At 42.7% G+C, this 26,679-nt stretch overlaps 1 protein-coding gene across 1 annotated transcript in view; it reads right to left on the bottom strand.

Moving 5' to 3' along the window:
- Positions 1-26,324, bottom strand: part of tanc2b (tetratricopeptide repeat, ankyrin repeat and coiled-coil containing 2b) — a gene marked incomplete at its 5' end in the record, with an annotated part of 109,220 nt that extends 82,896 nt beyond the window's left edge. Inside the window, one exon of the mRNA XM_080021747.1 lies at positions 26,258-26,324. Within this exon, the coding sequence (XP_079877873.1) occupies positions 26,258-26,324 (67 nt within the window). The remainder of the gene's footprint in view (positions 1-26,257) is intronic.
- Positions 26,325-26,679: the final 355 nt, after the last annotated feature.

Raw genomic sequence — 26,679 nt, 5'->3', positions numbered from 1 at the left:
TCTACTAAGTTCTGAGCAAATCCTGGGTAACCGGTAGAGCAGCCATCCAGAGGAGCAGAAATCATAGTAGCTGTGGGTGGGTGATAGGAGAGTGCACAGTTACCAAGGGAGTTCACCCAGTGGCGCTTTGTAAATAAAAAATATAGCAATCTCCTGAGGCTTAATGAAGACCAGATCATAAAGCACACAGTGAACATAGAGAACTCTGATACACAGAGTCTAGGCATCAAAATAGTATCTCCATAGTCTAGAACACTTAAGAACGTAGCCTTAGAATGAAAGTCTTTCCCTAACTGCTAAATTGAGGAAGGCCCTATTTCGATAATAAAAAGCCAGCTTTCCCTTCAGTTTCTTCACAAGGTTCTCAATATGCACTCTTAAAGAGGTCCTGTCATCCAACCTAATACCCAAGTACTTGAAGGATGACACTGTTTCAATTGAGTCCCCCCCTGGGGTATGAATACCGACCTCATCTGAGATCTGGGAGCGAGCGCTTGAAAAGATCAAGAATTTGGATTGGATTTTGGATTTATGAATTTTTCTTAAAATTAATAACGAACTTTAGACCACACAATGAGGCCTGCAGCTGTTTAAAGGCAGTCTGGAGCTGATCAACAGCCTGACTCAGAGAAGAGGCAACTGAGTAGACTATTGCATCATCTGCATCAAGATGCACTGTAGCTGGAAGCATGTCCTTCCCAATGTTATTTATAAAAATAGAGAATAGGACCGGGGCCAAAATTTAACCTTGGTGAAGTCCCTTAGAGATCTCCATGAAGCTTGTATATACACACTGGGTTGTATCTGCAAAGTAGTAGATTCGGGCGAGGCACAATACCACGTGCATAGGTACCATCCTGCCAGCCAGCTGACACTAAGGACAGGGTGTGCATCAATCACAACTAATTCACTCGATGCAGCAGACGATTGAAATCGTTCTCCTGCGACACACACTGCCCTGGTCGATTGCCCAGCACCTTCTTCCCACCACCAGAGCTTCCACTGGGCGGCTGTAACAGAAGATAACACTGAATCAGTGTGAAAGCTCGGCTCCACTCTGCAACCAACAGGGGGTTAGGGCACCGGTGTACTCACGGCGGAACAGGACTTGGAGCCAATTGACAAGTTTAGAACAAGAGGCAAAAAGAAAGGTAGTGTTTTGAGTTTGCAGTGTGTGTGTGTGTGTGTGTGCCCAAGACCCCAGCGTGAACTATTCACACATTGCAAATATTCAGCACGCTTCCCCTCATTTGCAATCGGTCCAAAAATCACCTTGTTTGTATTGCATCAGGGTTGATAAGCTGGGGGACAAAGTTTTAACTTTCATTTGTAGTACACTTCCTCACTCTGTCACCATGAATATGTTTTGTATATTGCCAAAAGCGTTTGGGGACATGTTTAGCAAAGGACCATGTACAATTTGCATAGCCTACAAGTGCTATACCCTACAGGGGAAAGTGCCAATTACCATATTGCCAATATGCATTATCGTGTGTAGCCATATTTGTGACAGTTCCTCTTAAATAAAATGAACTACTTGACCGGATCAATTGCCGATCGCTAAGCGATTCCAAGCAGGGTCACTGGTGAAAAGCTGTCATGTGTCTTCGTGCTGATTTTCCAAAGCCTCAAACCAGCATCTTTTCAACCCTCACACAAGCCTAAAACCAAAAGGCAATGATGATAATTTTATGAGTCAATCAATAAATCAATTCATTAATTGTAGACCAACCTCCCCTTGCCCGCATTGAACAACATATTACAATGCACCGATTGTGAAATTCTGGGCCGATAACAGCCGATAGTTGGTGCAGCGACCAATGTTTTGTTTTTTGTTGTTGTTGTTTATTCCCCCTTTTGTGCCAGGGAACGGGACTTTCAGCCCTTCATCACACTTTCTTTGAATGATCACAAATTCAAATCATATACATTTATGAAACAACCTTAAATATAACCTTCTTTCACACGACAGACTCTTTATGTGAAGAAAATAGCCTTTTTAGCCAGCTTTACAACTACCTACTCAATGTCAAGAATATTTCAGTACTTACACAGCCCAACATATATTTTAACATTTTGCCGTCCTCCCCGACAGAATGACCGCCGGATGTGACGTTACCTTACAGACATGGAGAAAGGGAGGAGCCGACTCTACTGTGCATGTCTGCTGCCGCTGCCATTTTTGCGCTGTAGTGACGGACGTTTTCCCAGGAATATCGCACTTAAATGGCTCAAATAAAAACTGTAGACTGATAAATATGTAAATTTTTATTTCTATTTTTTTTCATTGCATGGAGACCATTAGTGCTTGTAGCGTGGAAGCAGATTGAGGATTTGCACATGGTATAATAAGACAGTAAATCATTTTGTTTTATATATTTTATTGCAGTCTGTACATCAACCATAGCAACATATCTTCACGTTATTTTTTGTTTTGGCCGACGTCCCTTGCCCTCGCTCCCCCTCGTCCCTTTTAGAATGTGCCTGTGGCAATTCCGCCTGTCACATGCCAACCAAGTGGTTTTTTCAGGGCTTTCAGACACAGAGACACAGGCAATGGTGTTGAAACCTACCCAGCGTTTCTTCCAGTGTATTGCAAGTATTGAGTTGAGCCCCCGCCGGGCCCTAGCATTGACCATTTTTTTTAATTTTTTTTTTTAATCAAAATATCAACATTGACCAGCACGGCACATTGATTTGACCTCTTTTTTTTTTTTTTTTTTTGCTACTATTTAAAATGGGTACATTTCTCTCTCTCCCGTTCGGTACGCCACCTACAGTTCAATACCCACACGTGAACCGCGGTATTACGATATCACGGTAGAAGTCCCCCGTACACGTTGGCGCAGCGTACAGGCGCGGCACACCAGGCCGTAAACGCTGCCCCTATTGAATCCACCGTTGGAGCTGCACCGGCCACGTCAGCCATGCGGGGTCCGCGCAGCATTTCTCTATTTTTGCGCGAGAGGTCTATTTTTATTCAACTGCGTGTTGGCTACGCAGCCTTTTCCATAGAAACACTAAACGATCAGATGATTTTTAATAGCTCTTTTGAATGAATGAAGGGAACCGAGTCTCGCTGGGTGATGAGCCGTTCTTTTCTTTTTTTTTCCAGTTTTACAGTTTTATTTTGTGTTGTTTGATTAAGTTGTAGGTCTCCTGCCGCCGGCAAATGTTTCCCCTAATGTAAAAGACCCAAAAAAGGGAGACTCTCATGGCGCCACCCTCGCCAGGAGGCGGCCTGGCTGAAAAGGAGCGCATCCACTGTCATGTCAGGTTCACAAAGCAAAGGCACACACGCACTGGGTCTGACTGTGAGGTTTAATTTCAATAAGTTATTTCACTATTATTATTTATGTGTGAAAAACACTGTTTCACTAAAATAACTTAGTATAGGACTGGTTTTATTCTTTATTGTGCAATTGTTTGGCATTGTTTTTAAAATATTAGATATAAATATGGATTATATTGATAAAAAAAATTTGAATTTAATTTGAATTTTCCACCAACCTGGACACCTCCCCTACAATCAGATGAACTTATGCAAAGGATAACAACCCACCAATGAACCTGAATGAACCATGACCCTGTCTCCCCCCTCCCCCCAAACATTTTTTTCCCCTTTTAACTTAAAAATAATAATAATAATAATAATTATATATATATATATATATATATTTTTTTTTTTTTTTTTTTTTTTTTTTTAATTATTATTATTTTTATTTTTTTTAATATGTATCTTATCGGTATCTTTATCTTGTATCTGTATCTGTATCCTATGGCACCAGTTCCTATACAATCTGTATCTATCGGGCCAAATTGCAAGACAGATTTCGGTGCCTCATTTCGGTGCCATGCCCGAGCTGCCAATTGAAGTATACACCCTCCGTTGCTCTGAAAACACGCGCGCCTTCACTAAACATTATGGAAAGCCTCTGTATGCCTCTGTATGATGCGGCGTCACTTTCCTCTCCCGTGCGACTCGACCTAAACAGCAGCGGCGCTCGTGAATATAACATTATGGTCGCCTAGCCGATCAGATGAGATGCGGGTCGTAAAAGTTTCCACTACCGAAAATGTCCAGTTCATACAAACTGTCAGTTATTTGTTAACGTGTGAAAAATATATGAAAACTAATGAAGGAAAAATGGGGTTAGTTCATAAAAAAATCTCTAAAATAGCAACGATCTAATTTTTTTTTTAAACTAAAATAATAATAATTTTAAAAAAGTAGCCCTGGATCCGTTCATCCATTTATTTTATTTTACTGAACTGCCTCATTGAATGAAACAAAAGAAAGCACCGTGCATAACAGGGACACTCCTCCTCAGTGGTATACTGCAGTATCAGGCAACCACAGTTCTGAACTGTAAGGCTTTTCTTGTAATAACGTGCACACGGCATAAATATATGTTGCAAAATTGAAGATGAAAACTTGAATTCACCCTCACCATATGTTGCCGCTGCGTGATATCGCCGCGTTCAGCCATGTTTGTTTACACTTGCGCACGCAAGTAACGTAAAGCACTGTGTTGTAAAATATTGGCGTTAAGCAGATCTGCCTGGTGGAGTTCTGATAGCGGAACCCGGCACTTGGCGAAATGACTCATTGGATGGATTATAACAACATTTGGTCTTCTGATACAACATAAGGTGAGGTGAATTAAAGTTTACATCTTCAGTTTTGAAGATAAGTCGGATTCTGTTATATTTGTTGCTTATTTTGCCTGTCCTGTGAATTTGAGAGCCCCAACAAGCGCCTCCCCGTGCTTTCTTAAAATAAAATATTTATTAATTGAGTATACAGAAAACGAGGGGGGGTTAATACAGTGAAATACCGTATACAGTGGTACCTGGACTTATGACTGCATCTACTTAAGACTAATCCAAGATACAAGTATAGTCACGAAAATTTGTATCGACTTGCGACCGACTGCTTCAAGATACGACCGTGGAAATTTGCAGTTGACACGTCGGCGGCCAGTCAGCAGCCAGTCAGCAGCCAGTCAGCAGCCAGTCAGCAGCCAGTCAGCAGCCAGTCAGCGGGCGACCTACATTGTATGTGCACGTAGTTCGTGGCTTATATTCGTGGATTTTTTTTTCATATTTACTTTGTTTGTGCTGTGTATTTTGTTTATTTTCACCCTTCATGATGAGTCCTAGGAAGAAGGATGATGGGGAAAAGAAAAAGGCAATGATTCCCATTGAAACTAAGAAGGAAATCATAGAAAAATGAGAGCGTGGTGTATATGGAAAAATTGCTTCGACATACGACTGTTTTAACATACGACCGTTCTTATAGAACGAATTACTTTTGTAAGTCGAGGTACCACTGTACTGCAATATTTTTGGAGATACCCTAGAGTACTGTGATATTTCATACCGTTACATCCCTATTATAGACAGAGCGCAAATTACAACAAGCCCAGAGCAGATGGAAACATGTCATGACAAGGACTCCTTCTGTGTGTGTGGGGATGGGTGATTTAACCTGTGCTCGCTGATTGATGAGCAACAGTCGTACAGCAACCCCTGATCCCAAGCCCAATTAACGAGACCCGAGATAGGTATGGCTGCTTAAATCACACCACAGTGCCGTTATCCCATTCCCCCTCCATGTGAACGTGACATCAGACCGCAAACAACCAACACAACATTTCCAGCTCAAAATTGATGAGACTTAACAGATGAACATTGGCCACTGCCATCGGTGAATGTCATCTTATTTGCACATAGGCCGATGGCAGTCAACAGGGCGAATATCAGCAGGTACAGATGTACGGCCCTGGTCCTTACAAAATATTATAGCGCATCCTATTATTCAGTTTTGCCAATGTGGTATCCAAGCAATACAGAAATGATATAATTAAATATATTATTAAAAATGGGTAACCAGTGGGGTAACTCCCAAATTACATCTCAAAGTAACCTCTCATGCCAAATTAGCCTCAGTATGAGCTAATGTAAACTATCTTCCTCACATTTCTGACGAGTCCTGAATGTATTGCAGAATTGCCACAACAAATTTCTCAAAATTAGGCAGCTCTATGATTTTCTTTTTCAAGGCCGATAAAATGAAAACAAAAGACTCAAATTCCATTCTCGCCTCTAAAAAAACACTAACAATGGGTTATAATTTGGGAATTGGCACACACTCATTTGTTATGACAACTCTCTCAATGACTGCACTCATACTGAAACAACGTATTGAATCACATCCCTCTATGACACTCACTCAATGACAGGAATAGTGATACAATGCGTTCAAATTCCTAATTCCTACATAATTATTGTGGAGTTGCATACAGAGTTTCTGTAATTCTAAACTTTTCTGACTGAAGCATAAAATAACACAGCTGTTGGCAAACAGTCAAAATTCTATTATACCCTCAATTCTTGCGAAACTTAATTATCTGTTTGCCCCACAAATGTATTAATGCTAAATTACGGTTTCCGCCTTACCACTGTGTCCAAGCTTCCAGAAAACGACATTAGTTTTAAGACTTCATGGTCTTATCCCTACCATGTCACTAAGGTTTCATTAGTAGCATTACTAACAAACAGCAATAAAACTATATGGCCATATCACCATATCCGTTCCTTTCCGTCTTGCATGCGTAGCAGGATGGTGGGGTTAGAACAACACAAAGCCACTTAAGTCAATGGCGCTGATGGGTTTTAAAGGATGACTGCGTGACGCACCCACACATTCAATGAGTGTGTCCAGGTGAGTGGAGACGGGGATCCAGGAAGTCGAACGTCATGGTAGACAGTGAGCCCCGAGCGGTGACATCTGTGCGACGCCGCAGCTCAGCGGCCCGCTTCTCTCTCTGGACCAATCCGATGGGGAGAACAACACACAGAGCTCAATGGGGGTCATCAGTAAGAAGAGGAGGGTCCTCAAAAAATCTACCCCCGTGGCAGAGAGACAGCTTGAATTAGGTTTGCAGCGGACTGCAGTCCTTGTCCAAAATAATTGTAAAAACACAATTTCTACTCTAAATCCTATTTGTAGGATGACAATTAATATTTGGAACCAAGCGCAAACTTTGTTTTTTGAAAAGGTGAGGGCGGGTAATCCTTGGTGCCTTTTTATTCTGTGCCACAGTTGTCAGGATTCACCTCTACTACAAAAGAACAAAAAACGAAATGCCAGAAAAACAACGGATAAAAAGGGCCCAGCTTATCTCCGAAATAGCCACAAGCACAAAAAGCACTCCTGGAGAGAGGGTGCGGGGGCTTATGATGTCAGATGGCAAGGCCAGAGGCGAACAACAGAGGTGTCACTCCGCTTCCTCCCATTCCAATCCAAGCGCTGAGCTTTCAAACCCCTGGTGTGTGAGGGGGGCAGAAGCCATTGGGTACAGTGTGGGGGGAAAGGGGAGTAGAGGACAAATAGAGACGGTGGACGAGAGATAAAAATTAAAGAGGCAGAAGGAGACAGAGAGACAAATGTAAAGGTGGCGGCTATTGTGAGTAAGAGGAAGCCACTGGGGAACGAAGGGAGAGTGAGAGGGGCAGAGAAAAAGAGAGGAGAAGGGAGACAGAGAGAGAGAGAGACGTGTCCTTGCTACTGTGCCCCAATATTCTTATCCTCAGCTTGCTGAGAGCAATGCAATCAGTCACTCTGTTCTCAGTATCATTATCCCACCAACGCATACTCCCCAACACACACACACACACACACACACACACACACACACACACACACACACACACACACACACACACACACACACACACACACACACACACACACACACACACACACCCTCCATTGCATTGGTAGATGGTTCCTACAACTGCAAACAAGCGCGTCTAAATAATGAAATACTACTAAAATATAAATAGACCCAGGGAGTCTACAGGGGAGATATGAGGGGAAAGTAGGACGTGTTTGGGTGTCCTTTGTAATCAACATGACAAGTACTCCACATTAAACGTACGATAACACTGTGGCACATTGCTGCCGCACCGAGAAGGTGTTGGGTTGTTATAAGGTCTAGCAAGTTTGATGCCTGTTTTGTCCATTCATTTATGAAAACAAACAAAAAAAAAACACTGTTAATCTTATACTGGGGCCTTAATAAAGGAACCAACCAGCAATTTGGACACGCGACACATGTAATAAACAAGCGGAGAGCAAGCCACTCATCTTGCGGGGCGGGGCTTTGCAAACAGCGAGCCGTGTGCAGCAGCGGGGCGGGGCTTCAGGGCTCTGCGACTGAGTCACATATGTCTGCAGTGCAGCCCATTCCTAACAGGTAGTCATAATAGTAATACACTAGTAATACTACAATGAACTAATAGTCATTATAATCAGAGCATTTTAGAAAACAGAAGCTTATATCATCTTCTCATCTCATTATCTTCAGTATCCTGATATATTCATGATATAGTATCTTCATTATGAGAGCTTGACTTCATCACAACCACTAAAAGATAATACACGCCTGAATGTTTCACCCAGCTCTACAATGCATCCTTCGAGACAAAGGACTAAGAGATGCAGCGTGTTCAATTCCGCGTAGCGGTGCAGGAAGGCGTCCGTGTGTGGGGGGAGGCCTCCCAGAAACACCAGCCCAATGGGACGCGCGCGCACTCCTTGACGGATAGTTTCAGACAGGCACCGAAGCAGTGACAGACAAAGATGGCCGGAGGCAAACACAGAGGTGGCTGTCCAGGCGGACCCATAGGACAGGCAGACAGAAAGACAAACATGCATGCTGGGACACCCACATCCAGACAGGTAGGGGCTCAGACAGGTTAAAACACCCATTTGGCGGAGGGTTAGCTCCGATTTGGTCCTGTGAGGTCCACCTGTCCCTTCTACAACATACCACATGTTCCGCTGCCATTATTGGGCGGGGCAGAAAAATGCTAAATATCCTTCAGTACATGCACAGCCGACGAGGGGCACATCCTGTTATTCAAACATACTACACACACACACAGAACTGAGCTACAGTAATGAGTCTTGTCCACATTAAGAGGTACAATGACTCGAATGGCAAAAACAACAGGATGTCGAGCGGGGTAATGGGGGCGAGGGGGGACGGCCTCCTCCCACATGGCATCAAAAAGCTGGCCACCATATTGTACATTTCTCACAGAAAAAGAAGGCTGCGAGATACTGGGCATCTGTTTGTGTGTCTGTGTGAAAGAGAAACACACCGAATAAAGGAAAAGGAAGTAAGCAACGTATGCCGAGGAAGGGTCGGTCGATGGATGGATGGATGGATGGAAGAGGAGAAGGAGGAGGGTAAGTTTGGTGGCGGAGAACAGCGAGAAGAATGAAGGAGTGTAGGATGCGAGGAAGAGGAGAGGAGGTGGGGGACGATGGAGCGGTGAAGACTCTCATTAGCCCACGCAGGGCCGGTACATTAAGCCTTTCTTCTCTCTCCCTGTCTCTGTCTCTTTCCCTCCCTCTCCCTCTTTTGTTCTCCCGATATATCCCAGGGTGAGCTGAGTGGGTGGACACGAGAGAGAGAGAGAGAGAGAGAGAGAGAGAGAGAGAGAGAGTGAGAGGTGGAGATAGAGAAGGAGAAGGAAGGAGAGAGTGAATGGGGGGACAGAGGGAGGTGGAGAGCCGTTGAAGGCGGGATGTGGAGTGAGGGCTAAGAGACAGAGGGAGGGGCGGGTGGAGGGAGAAGATGACAGACAGAAATAGACCATGGCAGAAAGCGACCGCGCAGAGGAACTGATAGATACTGCTAATATGATCAATATATTTACATAGGATCTTTATACTTCTAGCTACTGATGCCAGTTCCTGGTGCTGGGGGAATACAAACAGAGTGAAAGGTGAAGTGATATCACCTGAAAGAACAACATGAACAAACACCAAGCTCTAATTAACACCAGTTATCCTCTCAATGATACTTAATAGTAATTTCTCTGAAAATAATTCGATAAAGAAAACCCGCATGTATTTACTAGCATATACTCCTTTATTAAAAATATTCTATGAAAAATCAAAGAGAAAATAGTGGTGATTGGTGGAATATAGCCTAATGTATTCAACAGTAAACAACACTAAACAATATTGTGCTTACATTAAGAGGACACAACTATTAACGGCTATATTAGCTCTAGAATGGTGGTATTATGGGTACATCCTTCAAGTACTTTACACGCCATTATTCAAGTCAACAAATATTGAAGTTCAGCAAAATCACGACAGTTTGCTGCCATGTCTGAGAAACATTTTGATGAAAAACTTGATTGGTGACCTACCATGAGACACGGAGCTTTTTAAAAACAAGTCAGGATGTCAGGATGAGGACGCTTTCTCATTGTTAATGTAATGGCGCCTTGCTTGAACTCTCAAAAGGATCCGCCTTTGCATGGCTAGGTCCAACAGGTTTCCCCTGTCATTCGCAGTGCTCAACGGCACCGCTTGAGCATCATCCCTGCAACATCTGCCCCTAAGACCAAGTACTTGCGCACACGATCCTTGCCTCTTTTGTTTTTGCCAAGTCTTGTATTCGTCGCGGAGCGGTTGCGGCGGCGGCAGCAGCACAATTGTTGGATATCGTCACTGTTGTTTTTGTCTCATGCTTGTCGGGAACATCGCACCGCATCACTACTTGTGGTCAGTCAGACAGCATTGGTATCAAAGTACTGGTTTTGCGATGAGGGACGCAGCTCATCGATGTGCACAAACATAAACATGCAACACACACACACAATTTGTACTCTTTTTCCAGTGTCGGAGCATCTTCCACAAAAAAAAAAAAAATCTAAGCTCAACCACCATCTCCCTTTCTCCAATATTTCTCTCATTATAGTTTATGTATCGGTCTCACACACACACACACACACACACACCGTACCTATAAGGTGTGGTGAGAGGGCTGTCAAGTCACTGAATGCTGTAAAAGCCCCAGACCTGTGTGAAGGTGACACTGAGAACCACAGTCACAGCAGGGCCAATACATCAAACATGCTGCTGCTGACACCGGACACATACACACACACACACACACACACACACACACACACACACACACACACACACACACACACACACACACACACACACACACACACCCCTCTTAAATTATGTACTTGAACCTCACCTCTGGGAAAACACTCACAGAGCAGAGCGATAAACCAATATCATCACTTTCAGTAGCATTACATTGTCATTAAAATTATTACATAGCCATTATGAACTGAAAATGTTAAATCCAACTTAAAGATGGAAGAAGAAATGACTATGAATTTCTCACAATATAGAATATTGTGAGAAATGTGAAATATTAGAGGCGTGACCTCCCATCTTAAATGGCCATATAGTAACTAACCTCATGTGTGACATTATAATTATAATAATGTGTAAAATCCCCAAATTGTGATCATGATTTCCTCCTTTATCCCGCAAACCCCACACACTCGCAGACAAGGAAAGAGTGCGGGTGAATAGTCGTCCCTTCTCAAGAGCCTTCTTCCCCTCTGTTCTAAAAGCCCCTCCAGAGGAGAATCCAAAGAGCCCGCACCTCCACCCCTCCACACTGACTTCCCGCTCCTCTACCCTCCTCACGCTCCGCTCACCTTTGCCGGTCGACCACGTCGTCTGCTGGGGCGATAAAAATCCTGCACCATAAGATCCCCCAGACGAAAGGAGCAGAGGCACGGAGCGAGGGAGAGAGAGAGAGAGAGAGAGAGAGAGAGAGAGAGGGGGGAAGCGAGAGAGGGGAAGAGAAGAAGCGTGCACAGAGGCAAAGAATAGCTAGAACAAAAGATATAATGGGGGAGGTAGAGAGAGAAACGGAGGGACGTAATGAAAGACCCAGACAGGGAGAGAGCTCTCCACAGAGTGAGTGGAGAAGGGAGGCGAGCGCCAGGTGTCAGCGAGCACGCACACACACACACACACACGCGCGCACACACGCACAGACACACTCCAACCCACACAGGCAGACAGGCATGCTCTCACTCTCCACTCCTCTACCTCCTCCCTCCCCCTCTCTCTCTCTCCTTCCCTCTCTCACTCACACTTAGCCAGGGCAAAATTCCTTAACCCTTTCAAGGAATGCAGTTCCCGAATAACTGCTTTTTGTTACGCATAATGCTGTTTATTTGCAGATGAGGCATGTACCAAGGGTAACTGACAATCTCTTACCGACTGAGCAGGGATTAAATCATCGTTCAACCTTTCAAGTGCATTACACTATGATTTGGCTTAACAAAGAGAAAACAGCCTTAGTCGGTTGGTGTGTGTCGGTGTGTGACACAAATGAATATTTTTTAATTATATGATATACTGTATATGATGTGGGAAGACGCCCCCCTCCGCCTAGTGCCCATTTCTTTGAACTGCGGCAAACCTGAAATAAATAGCAGGAAGTTAGAGGAGGAGTCCGAGCAAGCCTGGGAAAAGGTAGTCTTTTCACCACACACAGGTCGACACTGAGTGAGCCAGAAGGGTACATAACATTTTTTTTGTTGTTTTATTTGCTTAATTTCTCTCAAGTTGGACAGTGAATATTAAGTTTAAACTTAAAGGAAAATAAATCCACAATTTTGTTGCAAATTTTACCCTGAATGTACGACTTTTTGATTAAGAGGCTTTAGTGTGCGTCAAAACCCCTGCCTTGCTTGGACAGTGGATGAATAAGTCACTAATGTGTGTGCGTGCATTTTGAACAATGCCGATACATTTAAAATTGTATATTGCAATATGAATGTTTGGCAATATTCATTTTGCAATTGAAACCATTACCACAAAAAAAAATGCTATATGGCCTTTTTTGGAAATAAAGCGTGGCCAGAATGTCTCAGTCCTTTCTGCAAAGAGTAGTAATTTGGTTGGGAGACGATAATGGGGTTACTAAGCAGCAACCATTATGTTGAAGACAATGCAGAAGTACTTTCAACTGGAGTTTGGCTAATGGTCGCTTGATGCTGACTTCGGAAAACCTGCACGTCGGGTGGTTTCAGTCGCCACACCTGAGCACACCAAAACTCCACCCTACTGCCCAACTTTAGAAGCTTCTGGCCAAGTTTTTGCCAAGATGGCAACAAACGTGAACCCAAAGCTGAGGCTTCAAATCATCTGTTCAGAAGCCAATCTGTGAAGTCTATGACATCTGTGTTTCGGACATACCGAAAAGGAAATATCCTGTTACAAAACATGATGATATTGAAATATCAATCTAAATAATGAGAATGTTTCATATCCAAAACATGCAGTCCTAGTGTGTGCGCCACAAAGAATGGGTTCACTTTACGAATATCCACGTGAAGATTTTTACGCCGGCTTTCCATGCATCAAGCCTCAAATTATGTGTTCTTTTGTTCTAGTTTTTTATAGATATCTACTGTATCTTTAGATAGGTATAGCTCAAAGACTCAAATATCAACAGTCTATGCTTGTTTAAAATATACTTTAAATATCAGGGGCAGGGGAGGTTCCCGTCAACGAGATTTACCGGTAAAACTGGCCACCTCGCAGTTGCTTCTTCTCAAGTTTGGGAGAATTTTCATGCATTGCTCAAAGGCAAACTGAGCAGCGATGTGTATCATGTTCAGTCCCCCTGTAAATACTGTCACCGCTGTCCCCGCTTGGGTGTCACCCAAATAAGGGGGCCGTGTAAGTAGGCTATAATAACACCAACTGCATTTTATCGCCTTCACTTTAACACTTCAGCCGTGATCTGTGGGGGCCTGTAATTAGCATGTCAACATAGGAGAGGGACGTGGGGCTCTTCCAGCACTGCGTGACACACAAGGACACAAAAGCACTCACGTTTCTTCTTGCCATTAGTGAGGTGGGAAAGTGAGGGGGCGAAGAGTACTTTTTGTTTGGAGGAGAAATGCTGCAAACGGATCTACTTGGTTCCCTAGGCTAATCGCAAAAGACGCAACCTTTTTAAAGTCTCATCTTGGACATTGTTTTTGGAAATAGCCACTGTGGGATAACATACAAAGCTGGTGGGGAAGAGTAAAAGGCTAATGGCTTAATGATTAAACAAAAGGCTCTAGAGCTTATGACCCAGAGAACGGAGAAGAGGTTAAACCAACTTTTCGCACGCCATTCTGCCGACTCGGTACTGTTAGGAGGGGAATTCACAGTTCCCACTACAAAGGAAGTCTATGAGAAAGACACATAGCCCGGTAGTACTGCAGACTGCGTACTCAGCTTGTTATTGATCAAAAAGCGAGACCAACTGCTGCAGGACACTGTGTTAAAGTGTCAGTCATTGTTCTTGCAAAAAAATATCTTTATTGTACTGCCCTGATCTCACACATGGCTTGCACTTTTATACTGTTTTGTTTGCTGCAATTACTGGTAGGCCTGCTGGCTCGGGCATACCAGTGGCTCAGCAAGCCAAGGCATGTTATTTGGCTTTCACATCTGCTTTTATCCTCCATTGTGTACTGTCATAGCAAGTATTGCTAGCGTAATTACACAGAAGATACCAGGTATGAGGCTCAGTCATATGCAGCAAAGTACCTATAACCACAAGATCCTTAGGGGTATTATAAAACCAAAATTTATATAAAAGTGGTTACTGACAGAAGAAAACAGTAGATAGCCAACCGGATCCCTGGTAATGACCATAAGGAATTCCACGAAATATCAATACCCCATGCTCAACAATCCGACTGGGTTCATAATATCGAACTACAGGGTAATAACAATAGACAAAACAATAAATAACGATCAAACAATCTATTTTTGAATAAAACTGCAAAAACACAAAAGTCCTCATTTTAAGAGCTTTTTTTGAATGGTATCTTATTAACAATTTACAGTAAAAAGTTGTCTAGACAATATAGCAATGAGTAGCCCTTGACACATCAGTTCAGATCGGCACCACTCATTCTTTGCGCAGATAACCCATAAAATATCTGTATAAATAATGATTACTGTATAATGGGAAAAAGAGTTGTGAGTTTTAAGAGAATTAAAGGTGATACAACTAGGACAGTGGGTAACGGAAGATGGCTGGCCACAACAGAGGTGTTATCTTGTAAGGGGGATTCCATAAGTGCATCCCTTAAGTGAGAAGACTGTCACCACCTAAGTCATGTTGTCTTCCACACCGCTTGAAAACTGGTCTGAATTGTCTTTGGCCTTTGGAGGACTTCTGCGCTACCTCAGCTTTGTTGCCATGGCGGCCCACCAAAACAGTTGTGGGTGGCTGCTGATGGGGTCAGTGGCTCCACGCGCCGAGGAGTCCACCTGAATGATTCTGGTTTATTGTCTCTGACCCCAGGAATCTTCTCCTGTGCATTGTGGTTTGATGTGCCAAGTGATGAGGTCAAATGTAATTAAGAGGTACCCTTCTGAAGGACCTTGGCTGTCACTGCTCTTTGCAAGGGGATGCCCCCTTTAAAGGCAAACTAACGACAGCACGAGATGGTTTAAAATGATAATGAGCTGTCTGCAGAGAAAACAAAAAATGTTTGGTCAGGAAGAAGCTAATGTGCTAAATTAAACACCAAGACAAGTTCTAATGATTTGCAAAGATAATGACCGGATGCGCATACATCCGGAAACAGCGGCGGCTTCGATAGTGTGACAATGGTGCCCCAGCAACCAATATTTGGGGTTGCACAGTCCCTCTATTGATCTTCCCAGCATCTGAGCACTTGAAAATCAACATCAACAGCTGAAGAAATAAGGCAGAATATCATGGCTGAACCAAGCCTTATGAGAATGCTGCATGGCCTTCTGATAGAGGCAACTCTCCCCCTTCAACCATGCAAACCTTCACTTGGTCTTCATTCGCTCATAGCCATACACCCTTTTATTTTTTTCCATAAAAAAATCCATTTTGATTTGGGGTACAAACTTTAGAAAACATTATTTTGAATTTCCCTGTCTATTTTTATAAATAAAATTTGCTGTCCAAGTGAGGTAGCTCTGAAGCAGCAATACAAAGGTAACAATGAATTAAGCCCTGCCGATTCTATCAAGAGCTTGATATTGTACTTGTTATGAAGGGAGGCTGCAGCAGAAGCTGAAGTTGTGTTTACTTGCCAACCCGTAGCACGGTTCGTGATCAATGACTAAGGGGTTGAACCCTGTATACTCAACCACAGAAAAGCCTCTTCCAAGCCTGTGGCAATAAATTGCATTCGCGGTAGCAGTTGCAGGAACGGAAGCGACAGTGGGTTTGCTCTGAAATCCAGCTGGAAAAATCAGTTGAGTAGAGCTGCTTTCACAAATGAACTCCTGACAATGTCCTGATAATCAGGTCTGGAGATTGTCCGGAGTTGCCCTTTCACACAGGTAGCACACAACCGGAGATTGTCTGTGTCAGACGCGTTTACACCACCTGGTAATACCCCATTCAGTTTAGACGAGGGGCGGAGCCTGGGTAGCACGTGCAGGAGGCAGGCGAGCGAGGTTACCGATTGAACAGTAATTGTGACTTTTTTGAATTGATACTCCATGTTTTTGGACGTATCCGCAAAATAGACGAAGGGGTGGAAAGGAATATAAAGGAGAGCAGAAAGGAGTACGAAGCAGCTAGGCTCCGTGAACCAAAATCCACACAAAGGTAAATAACTTGCGCATGATGAAGACATCATCAACACGCGACACTCTGTTCACATACAGTATACCGCTCAATCGGACATTATGCAGACTTTGTACTCGGCTGCTGGCTGGGTAAAGTCTGATTAATGTCCAGTCCAACTGATTCAGACATTTGTGTTCAAACATACAGCTCCGCCGGGTAATGTCCAGATATTTTCAGGGTTGCAGTGCATGTGTGAAAGCAGCTTTAGTCTTTTACCTCCAATATCCTTTTCTTTTTAAGGTATGTGTGTACAGAGTGGTATTACCTCCTCTCAGCACAGCGGGAAAACTACTGTTTCACTGACTTCACGTTCATTTTGTGTCATACATATTTGAATAATAAAATCTCCTACTCCCACTGATAAGCTAAGAAAGATGCCTTTGTCCATTTGTCAGGTCAAAATGAAGACCAAATCAAACTTAAAAAAATCAATGTATCTGCACACAGAGCCAGAGGGCTGTGCAAGTGTATATTAGGCCATTATGAATGATAATGGGAGGGTTATTATAACACCTTTCTTAATTGCGGAAAATATTTTCTATATTTTGCTTTCCCAAATGTTGTTTTCAGTTTCCAAATTGCCATTTTCCACGAATGAGAGACCATTTCACTGTTAAACCTTGGAGTTGCATGAAACTCGGCGCAGCACAGCGACTAACAAACACCACCAGTCACTGCAAGCTCTCAGGAACTGCGGGTGTTTCTTGTCCCTGCTAGGTATGTGTGGCCAAAACATTATAAAAGACACATATAATTTATTATGTCCTCTGTCCTCGAGTTTCTCCTGATGAATGGGAAATTGTATTCTTTCAGCTCCGACACTCACTGTGCTGCGATAACGTCAGTGGGTTGCGGGGCTAGGTTGCGAGCGCTGGCAGCAGAGATGGAGACAACATTTTTAAGTAATGTGGACGCTATTTCACGGCACCTTTCTAATACAAATACATATTATATAAAAATATTAAATAAATATTTGCAAATACAAAGTTGTGTTCCTTTAGGTGGCACCATGTCTTTTGCTCGAGGGCACATTTCAATGTCAGTAACAGCATCTGTGATCAAACCTCTCATGTAAAGGCGACTGTTTTTCCCTACAAATTCCGAGCAGCTAAAAGAGTGTTAAAGCATTTGTTTTCATCTCTTCGCTGCGCCACTCCTCAAGCAGCTTCTGCTTCGGTAGGTAACATATGGTTGTTTTCAGCAGACATATGTGGCGTAAAATCGCTTAGTTTTTAAGAAAAATTATAACTGTCGTCTTCAAAATAATGCCAATTCTTAGTGCAATGTCACTTTTTTAATGCAGAGCGTGCTTCATCAAATAACCTTCTCACACATGGTGAGGATGAGAATAAAACAGGGGATGAGGGGAGAGAGAGAGAGAGAGAGAGAGAGAGAGAGAGAGAGAGAGAAAGAGAGAGGGAGAGAGAGAGAGAAATTTAAAATAAAATACTGAATTATGAAATGGTTCTTAAAATCTAAACGCTTGATACTTGACTGATCAATTGCCTTTGTAATGTCAGTATCACACATGCACACCTTATGATGTCGATGTTCAAACAATGATACTGTTTCGCCCTTGCTAACTCAAGCTAAATATGAAATCTCTGCAGGGGCGCCGTGTTCACACATGTTACGAGGACCCGGTCTACTCGCTGTTGAAATTCCTCCATTCATTTTTTTGTTTCATGGGTTCATTAATTCTGGACGGAAGGGGACATTCTGTGGAGCCGTGGGTGCCAATCTGTCGCTCCGTGGATGCCAGCCAAAACCAGCTCCTGTTATGCTGCCACCTCTACTACTATGGACTCCTGTACCAATGTGATTCTACCGTTCTGTTCCATGTAAACATTGCAAAGATATATGGGTATTCAAATGATTCATTTTACCGACTGCAGAACATGTTTCAGTACCTGTATGCAGGAAATGTATTCCCTAATACCTAAACATTTCTATAAGACATTGTATTGTTATTTACACTATATGCGTCTGCATTAAGTGCATTAGGAATTTTGATGGAAAACAGCTTGAAAACATCTTGTGCTGCACATACAACAGAATTGTGACATGCTGATATTCTATCAGCTCCCCAGGGTTAGGCAGTTTGTTGATATTCCCTCCCTTCCCTATCCGAGCTACTCCCAAGACTCTTGGCCTTCCTCCTTAACCAATTCAAGATCTTTCTAAACAACTCGCTCCCTTCTGTACCCAATCATTTGTGGAACTGCAATATTCCACGGACAAGCAAAAATAGAGCAAATGCCGGATGCTGAGGTGGAGTGCATGTGGCGGTGGGTGGGTTGATTTATTTTTAACTTCAAAGACATGTACTCATTCTCTATTGGTAGGGAACACATTTTGTTAAACTATATTTCAACTGCCAATGAATATACATTCCACATAAAAAAAACAACCCCAAAAAACCAATGGACCAATGTTAAACCAAGCGGCATCATTTTTGTGAGCAAGCTTCCTTGAGTTTAAATATAGGCACGTCACGATAACTACTTTTGTTGGATGATATATTGTCCCAGAAATAATTGCGATAAACAATATTATTGTCATTTTAAGATCATTTTTTTGCCACTGATATAATGACAATATAATACCATAATAATGCAAGTACACCCTTTCAAAAAGCAATGAACCTTTAATTCTTAAGAATATTCAGATATTGTAATGTGAAAAACATATATATATCCTAAATCGATAAAACATAAATAAAATAAATCCACACAACCAAAACAATAAACAAAATGGACTCTCGGGCTCAGGTAACACGTTAGCCTCACCTGGTTCCCTGTCAGCGTGTGTGTGTGTGTGTGTGCGTGTGCGTGTGCGTGTGTGTGTGTGTGTGTGTGTGTGTGTGCGCGCTGCCTGAGCCCCACCCACAGTGAAACTCCGACACAGAGAGCAGACGCGAGGACAGAAGCAGAGATGACAGAAAAACATGTCCCAGCATAGTTTTTGTTCATTGTTACATTCATTTGTAAAATGGTTTACATCACGCAAGTAATACAGATTTGTAGATTGTAGTATTTATTTATCTTTTCCCATTTGTATTTGCATTTATTGCATTATATGTATTTGTCACTTGTGAACTTTGAAACATACATTGTCATTTAGCGAGCACTTTTGTTCAAAGCCATATCGAAATATATTTTTCCATAAATAATAATAATAATTCAAATATAAGTAGAGTAGTTATGGATATAAAAAAACAGATTGATGTTACGAGCAGCAGGTCATTTTGATTATAAATTCCCACGTGACATGAACGCAGCATCAACAGAGTAACAGTGGCAGAGAGTCCACTGTAGATTCTAGCGTAGATAACTCAGCCAAGGACTATTATCGTGGTCACTGTGAAAACTCCAAAAGATAAGGAGGAGGAGATCGCCTTTGCGGAGGATTCCTCTATCGCCTAGGTACCGTTCGGGTTTTGTCACGTTGAGCCTTGGAGCAGCGGCGTCGCTCCCCGGTGCTGTGAGATGGTAGGGAAAACCCTGCTGTTTATTCTGGCATCATATTGGCTAAAATGTTGGTGACATCCTTATGTAAAACACGCACGTAAACACAACGGGCAATTACCGAGGTCAGAAAAATGATCGAGCTCATGTCCGTACACTGGATCGTACGGTGAGTCGATATAGTAATAATCGCGACAGGCCTATTCAGTAAATGTGGTTTACTTGTGAATTTACCTTTTTCTCAGTGCATTAGCCATACACAGTTATTGTGTCAGTCCTTGTGACTTAGACCCGGAAGCTTGTTTGTTGATCTGATGATCTCTAATTACATTTTCTCACCACTGGAAAATGAGCCGTCAATTAGAATGCCACAGTTAGGGAGGCGGATACGATTCCTGTCAGGCACCGCACCTGCTGCCTTCATTCTTGTCAACTTAATAAGGTGTTCCAGGGCTGATTGGGGTGGGTTTAGAATAATTGTGTAAGGTTGACTTTTATCCACTTGACCACACAACACAAAATGTAAGTGAATTATATTTAAAGGTAAAATCAGTGAGTTCCAAAACAAGCACCGGCCCCATTACACACTGTAATCAGCGGTGAAGAATTTTGGCAGGCCGACAAGCGTAGTCCCTTAGATCCAGAGGGGCCATTTTGGATCAAGCAAGCTGCAACGCCCACTGCACCCTGGCCATCTTTTGAGTGTTCACTGAGAACACCGTAGGGTTTCTCAGTCCATCAATAATACAACAGGAAGAAGGCATCCATCCATCCATGTGGCAGCTAGAGCTAGCTGAGGGAGGTATGTGTAGTTATTGTTCTGCATTGGGAAGTAAGGTTTGACAATAGATAAAAATATTTTTTTTGATTGCCATACACCACAAAAAACATACACGCCTTAACATAAATAAATAACTATTGGGCTCTGTTTTTAATTTCAGCCTCTGCGGTGCGTGTCCAAACAATGTTTGGTGTGTTCCTAAACTGCCAGGCCCAAGCCTGTCTATCAGCAGCAATTAGACATGCAACAGCTCCTTGTACTGACAACCCCCTACTTCCAATCTCGCCTCCCAGCCCTTCTATTGCCCAGTGCCATAAACTGTAATTGCAGTGTCAGGCAGCAGACTTGGTCTAGACACACTTCATCACCTCCTGATGAAGGCAAGAAGGAGATGGGATTCAAGAACTTGACCCACAGCACCGTGGAATTAAGCAGTTGCTCTTGCATATGGATGCTTCCCGTGGTAGAAAAGTGAAATTTTGGGCCAACAAAAAAAACTATCTTATTTTTTAAGGGCACAATAAATGTCAGCGTGTAGTGGGTGCTATGCAGGCAGGTGTTACTGTTACTGTACACAAAACTAAGACAGGCAATAAAAACAAATACCCTGGTCCTGATCAGAGAAGAAGGCACCGATATGAAGGGTGCTCCTGTGAACAAGATTTACGGAGCATTATACATGGGTACACTTTGTGAGAGAGTTTTGCCCGTTTGGTTTAAATTGCAAAATATCTGAGTGTTAGAGATTATATGTGGCAGCGAGTGATCACTTTGTGATCTGGAGGGCCGCCTGATAACACTGCGCACCTCGGCGGAGAAGAGAAGACTGGAAAACAGCAAATAATGTCTAGAACATTAAAATCACAGAAAGCACTCCATTACCATTACGTTGAGTCAAATTTGATTTGAGTATTTGTTGCAAATGGCAGCAGTTTATCGGCGCTATTCCATTTTAAAAAGCGATGTTCACAAGCTCAGTATTTCTCATAATATGGTTTAACACGCTCACAATGCGCTTTTGAGGCTCGGGACTTCTCCGATGCGTACGCGATTCCAGTTTGACAGCTTGGAGCGACACAGGTTTTTGCATGGGGATTTAAAGTGAAACAGATATTGTATGATTAGTCAAATTAATATACATGGTTCCCAGTAACAGCAGCTTCCATCTCTTTGTATTCCTTAAGCTAGAACAATGGTTTCATTGTTGTACAGAAGCTATACAGAGATAGACAGATGTACAGAGGGTTCAGGGCAGAGGGTTCATGTGTGGTATCGGCGACCTAGCAGTTGCCACAACTTCGTCAAAAGGTCTCTTTTAGACAACTTTATTAGTTGAAATATTAAACAATTTCTAAACATGGTAAATATGGTGAAGTTAGAAAATGTGAAATGGTTAAATGCGATGCAAAAATATTTGATTTCGTATTACATTGTATTTCCGCTTTCTGCTGGGCACCGGCCTTTTCCATTCAGCACTGGCTCAGGGTACAGAAAAATATAAATACAAGATCTGTAACCAATGAAATAAAAAAAAAAAAATAAATAAAAAAAAATGAATGAGCCATTTCATTTGATTGGCAGAACGACTTCCCATTCATATACCGTTTTTCTGTTCATTTTGGAAAAGGGAGCGCGGCGTTTGAAGAGAGGAATGCAGGAAAGCAGTGACTCAGGTTTTTTCTTCCATGCTTAGTTTTGACAAACTGAATGTGCCATGGGCTGGCAGGATGTCAATGTTTTTGAAACTTTCTGTACAGCCTGCTCAAGACGGATATTAAACCTGGAAATGCTCAAGGAATAGCTCATGGGTTCTACAAAAAATGTATTACTTACATTTATAATTTTTTACTGGATTTGGAAGGCAACATTACATTTATTACATTTTTTATTTAAAGGGTAGATGCATTACACAGGATAGGAAGGAAGGTATTAGCCTACATTTGTATCAGAGAATGTGAATGGGTTAAATTAACTAGGGGCAAGGATTTATCTAACTAAAAATCTCTTCCTACTCATCTCACTTATGTTTATTTTCTTAAGGCAGACACATTCAAGAAGGTACTGACATTTTAAGTTGAGGTTAAGAATACTCATTTGTCTTGAAATCATATATTATCTGTGGAAGAATTGATTTTTATGATACTACGCCATATAAGCATTAATAATATACTGCTTAATATAATAATTTTGTGTATGAAGACTGCCCAGTTTTCAATCAAGATATTTAACTCGCCCTGAGAGCTCCCCTTGTTTGTTGGTCCAAATGCCGTTTCGTCACGGCAGGGGATGGACACCAACCTCCCTTTTCCAGGTCAATCCCCTCCTTTTCCCAGTCAACCTCCCGTTTGGGGTCAAACTCCTTCTCAGCTTGTTTTTTTCCAGAGCCGCAACATTCAGAGCAAATAACGAGTGAATAACTTTGAGGAAAGGGTTGCCGAGCTCGCACAAGGATATCCTCACCTATACAACACATCTATCAGAGACTTCAAAGACACCGAAATGTGCTCAAATACCACATCTCTAAAGGATGTACCTCCAACAACCACATGTGGACAGACCGCTGTCGTTCCGGGTGGGGCTGTTGGTGGTGGGAAATCCAGCACTCCGTCCTGCAGGGCTTTTCCAAAGGCACCCTTCTGGAAGACTCCTCCGTCAGTTTCACGGCCGTGGGCCATCGTGAAACGGTAGCGCACAATGCTAGTCTTACAATGGAGTGTGTGTCCCTTTGTCGTTAAAATATAAACTACTGCTGCGGCCTGGCGCGCTCATTGAGATATGTTTGCTGTCGAGGGCCCCAACGCAGTTGGGGAAATGCCACAACCTCCAGAAATCCTTTGTGATCTCTTCCCATTGCGCCATTTTGGGAAGAGGGACAGTCATCTGCAGCCAACCAGATGGCCTTGCAAATCTCCTCAACGATCCCACACGCAGTAGTCCACCCCATCTTTTAGGCTTCAGAAACACTTTGTTGTGGAGCTCCACAGGTCGATGTTGGGTGAGTCCACACCAATCTCTCTCCTGTAGAGATCGGACTTTTGTCGAATGCTGCTACTCATTTGAGTAGCTCGTCCAACCGCGTACGGCACATCCTCAGATAGGAGAAGTGGACTTCTTCGCACAAACTCCGCATTTGCCTAATATACAGTGCAAACTCTCCATCCTCCTTCCTGCTCTGATTTAGAGGACAAACATATTATCTCCTTCTCTTCTTTCTTTTTTTCATATTTATGTAAAGCAAAGCCACTGCCAACTCCGCTCGCTTTCGCGTACGTGCTTCTCTCTCCATTGTTGTTGTGCTTTGTTTTTTGTTTTTCTTCGCCTGTTTCCGGCAACTCGCTCTCGAAATAGGTGCCAAAGAACCTGTGCCCTCTATTGGTATGGAATGGCATGCAGTACGAAGAATTGCGTAGTTCTTATTGAGTGTTCTGACAACGGTGTTCTGGGACGTTCTCCGGTTCTTCTTCAGTAATTTGTTCTCGCGTCTTTTTAAGTGTACCTCCACCTTTAGTGTGTCCTGACAGATGGGGAAGGATTCAGAGGAATACTGGCCCTCCCATGGAGAAAGCCACACTGCTCCTAAAAGAGCACAGCGGGCGGGATTTAGCTTTACAGCGGCCTCTGTCTGTCGCAGGCTGATAAGTCAGGAGAACAGAAGCCGGTCCTTGGACCGTCCTTGTCTCCAGAGACTGTGTGCGCGCACATGTTGACGTCGCTAGTCAGGAAAAATAGAGGTTCCAGTGGAGGACACAGCACTTGTTTGGAGTGGCTGGTCTACCAAGTCACAGCAGCAGATATCAAGACCCTGGGGGACCCGACAGTCCTCTGTTTTTATCTTGACTTTATTTATTTACTTGATTGTATTTGCTTTTGTGTTTTATCTATTTTTTATCTTTGATTGTATTTGATTGTGAAGCACTCTGTGACTGGTGTCTGTGAAAGGTGCTATATAAAGAAACTAGACTTAATTACTTTATAGCCACTAACTGACCATCTGTTCGTCTGCCCGTTTCATGTAAAAATAACGCCAAAAAAAAGAACACATACATACTTAAATAAAGTGATGCCGTATATCTATCAACAGCCAGTTTGTTGTGGCCCTGAAGCCCTGCAGTGAAACACAGACAATTCATAACGTGGGTAGTCTGTCTACCGGAAAAAAAATAAAGAAAATACTCTCCTAGAAAAAACGGGATGATCTGTAACAACCTAAAAGGCCAAATGCACCTGCAGTTTTGTTTTTTGTTTTTTTTGATGGGCAGTCTGCTGTGGTGGACTACGTAGCCCTGAAGAGTAGATAGAGGATATATTACATGATACTGCAGCATGGAGTAATGCAAGGTTCTGGAGCAAATAAACGCCCTCTGCTCCTTGGCGCTAGATTATACAGACTGACTAAAGACGGAGATACACTTTCTTGTAAGGGTAATAAAGAGCCGGGACTTAATCACTGTCACAGGTTATCTATGTCAAGGTAGACTGCTCTCAGCGTAATACGGTGAAATACACCATCCGTGTTTAAGTGCTTTGTAATGAAAGGGCACACGGGCAATTTGGGAAAATTCATTTCGTTATTTTAGTGAGGGGGAAAGGTGTTGTAAAAGCCTCATAAAGTATTACAAATCAAGTCTCAAAAATTGATTCCCTACACCCCTTCCATCTGAAACAGTTGCATAGAGAGACATATTGGGTATCTGATGCTTAATGTTTACTAGTCCAGTCGTTGACGGATTCAAAATGCGTGATGCATCAAAATTGATTTATCTACAGAAATCCAACAAGTGGGTGGAGTAAAGCTTAGATGGCACATTCTCCCAGTCTAATAAAGACCGCACTCCAGGGACACAGTTAGGGTGGAGGCTGTTATACTGGTTGGCAATAACCGAAAACTTATTACATTCAAATAACAGCTACGGTACCTTTCCAGGCTCTGCAAAGTGTTGTTTTTGGATGAGGCTCACCAGCGCCAATCCAATTCTTCTTAATGAGATATTTTAAGGCTTGAGTGATAAAAGTACATGAACCATTTGAGAACAAAAGAACAAACGCTGTGTGCTTTCTGAGGACAATGGCCTTTTCTGTTGCTGCACAATAGTCACTTGGAATGTATGTAGCGTCCCTCTCCGAAAAAACGGAATCATTTAATTCTTTGCCGTGCAGATGAAAACCAAGCACTTATTTTTAAGTCTGTTAACACCGGAGAGCAGAGCAAAATACATCTCAAGAGTTGTTATATTTTGCGTATTTGTTGCATTTCTGTTCAACCAATAGTACCTAGTACTTCTCTACTGCCAAGCCGCCAGCAGCAACTATAGAAGAACAAAGCACAGAAATCCATTGTATGCGCTTAACCGTGTGTCCGATGTTTCCTAAAATACCTTGTGAGAAAACACACCCAGGACTACTGAACACCTCCTGCCTACTGACAGGCAGGTGAGTCACTGCTTGCGGTCGACATCAGAGGGCAGACTCACCACTGCTGCGGCTCTTACGGTTGGCCTTCCCCCCAGTCAGCAGCATCTTCAAGCTGTTCCTAAACATGGTTGCAGCAGATGCCCTTCGCTAGACTATGGAGAAATCTGTTGAGAGGAGGGAAAGACAAGTTTTAATTTTTTATTTATTTTTTATTTTTTTTACTGGACCCGCATTGCAGCTTTATAGCTGCCTTACAAAAGGCGACAGTTGAGGTGAAGTATCGTCGAAGTGCTACGGATCGAAACACAGACAAAACAGTCACAGTTTGAGTATACATGGAAGTGGCCTTCAAGGACACTGAAGATTAAAAAAGAAAAACAGTCAGACGCTATAATAATTTGTAGGTAAATACACTTACAATGTTGTTGAAAATGATGGCTTCCGAAACCTATTAAAAGGATTGGAACCCCAAACTTCCTAC

Source organism: Zeus faber (assembly GCF_960531495.2).
Source record: "Zeus faber genome assembly, chromosome: 20".
In the NCBI taxonomy this organism is placed as follows: Eukaryota; Metazoa; Chordata; class Actinopteri; order Zeiformes; family Zeidae; genus Zeus; species Zeus faber.
Note: the sequence above shows the minus strand (reverse complement) of the source record. Positions and strands in the feature narration are given on the sequence as shown.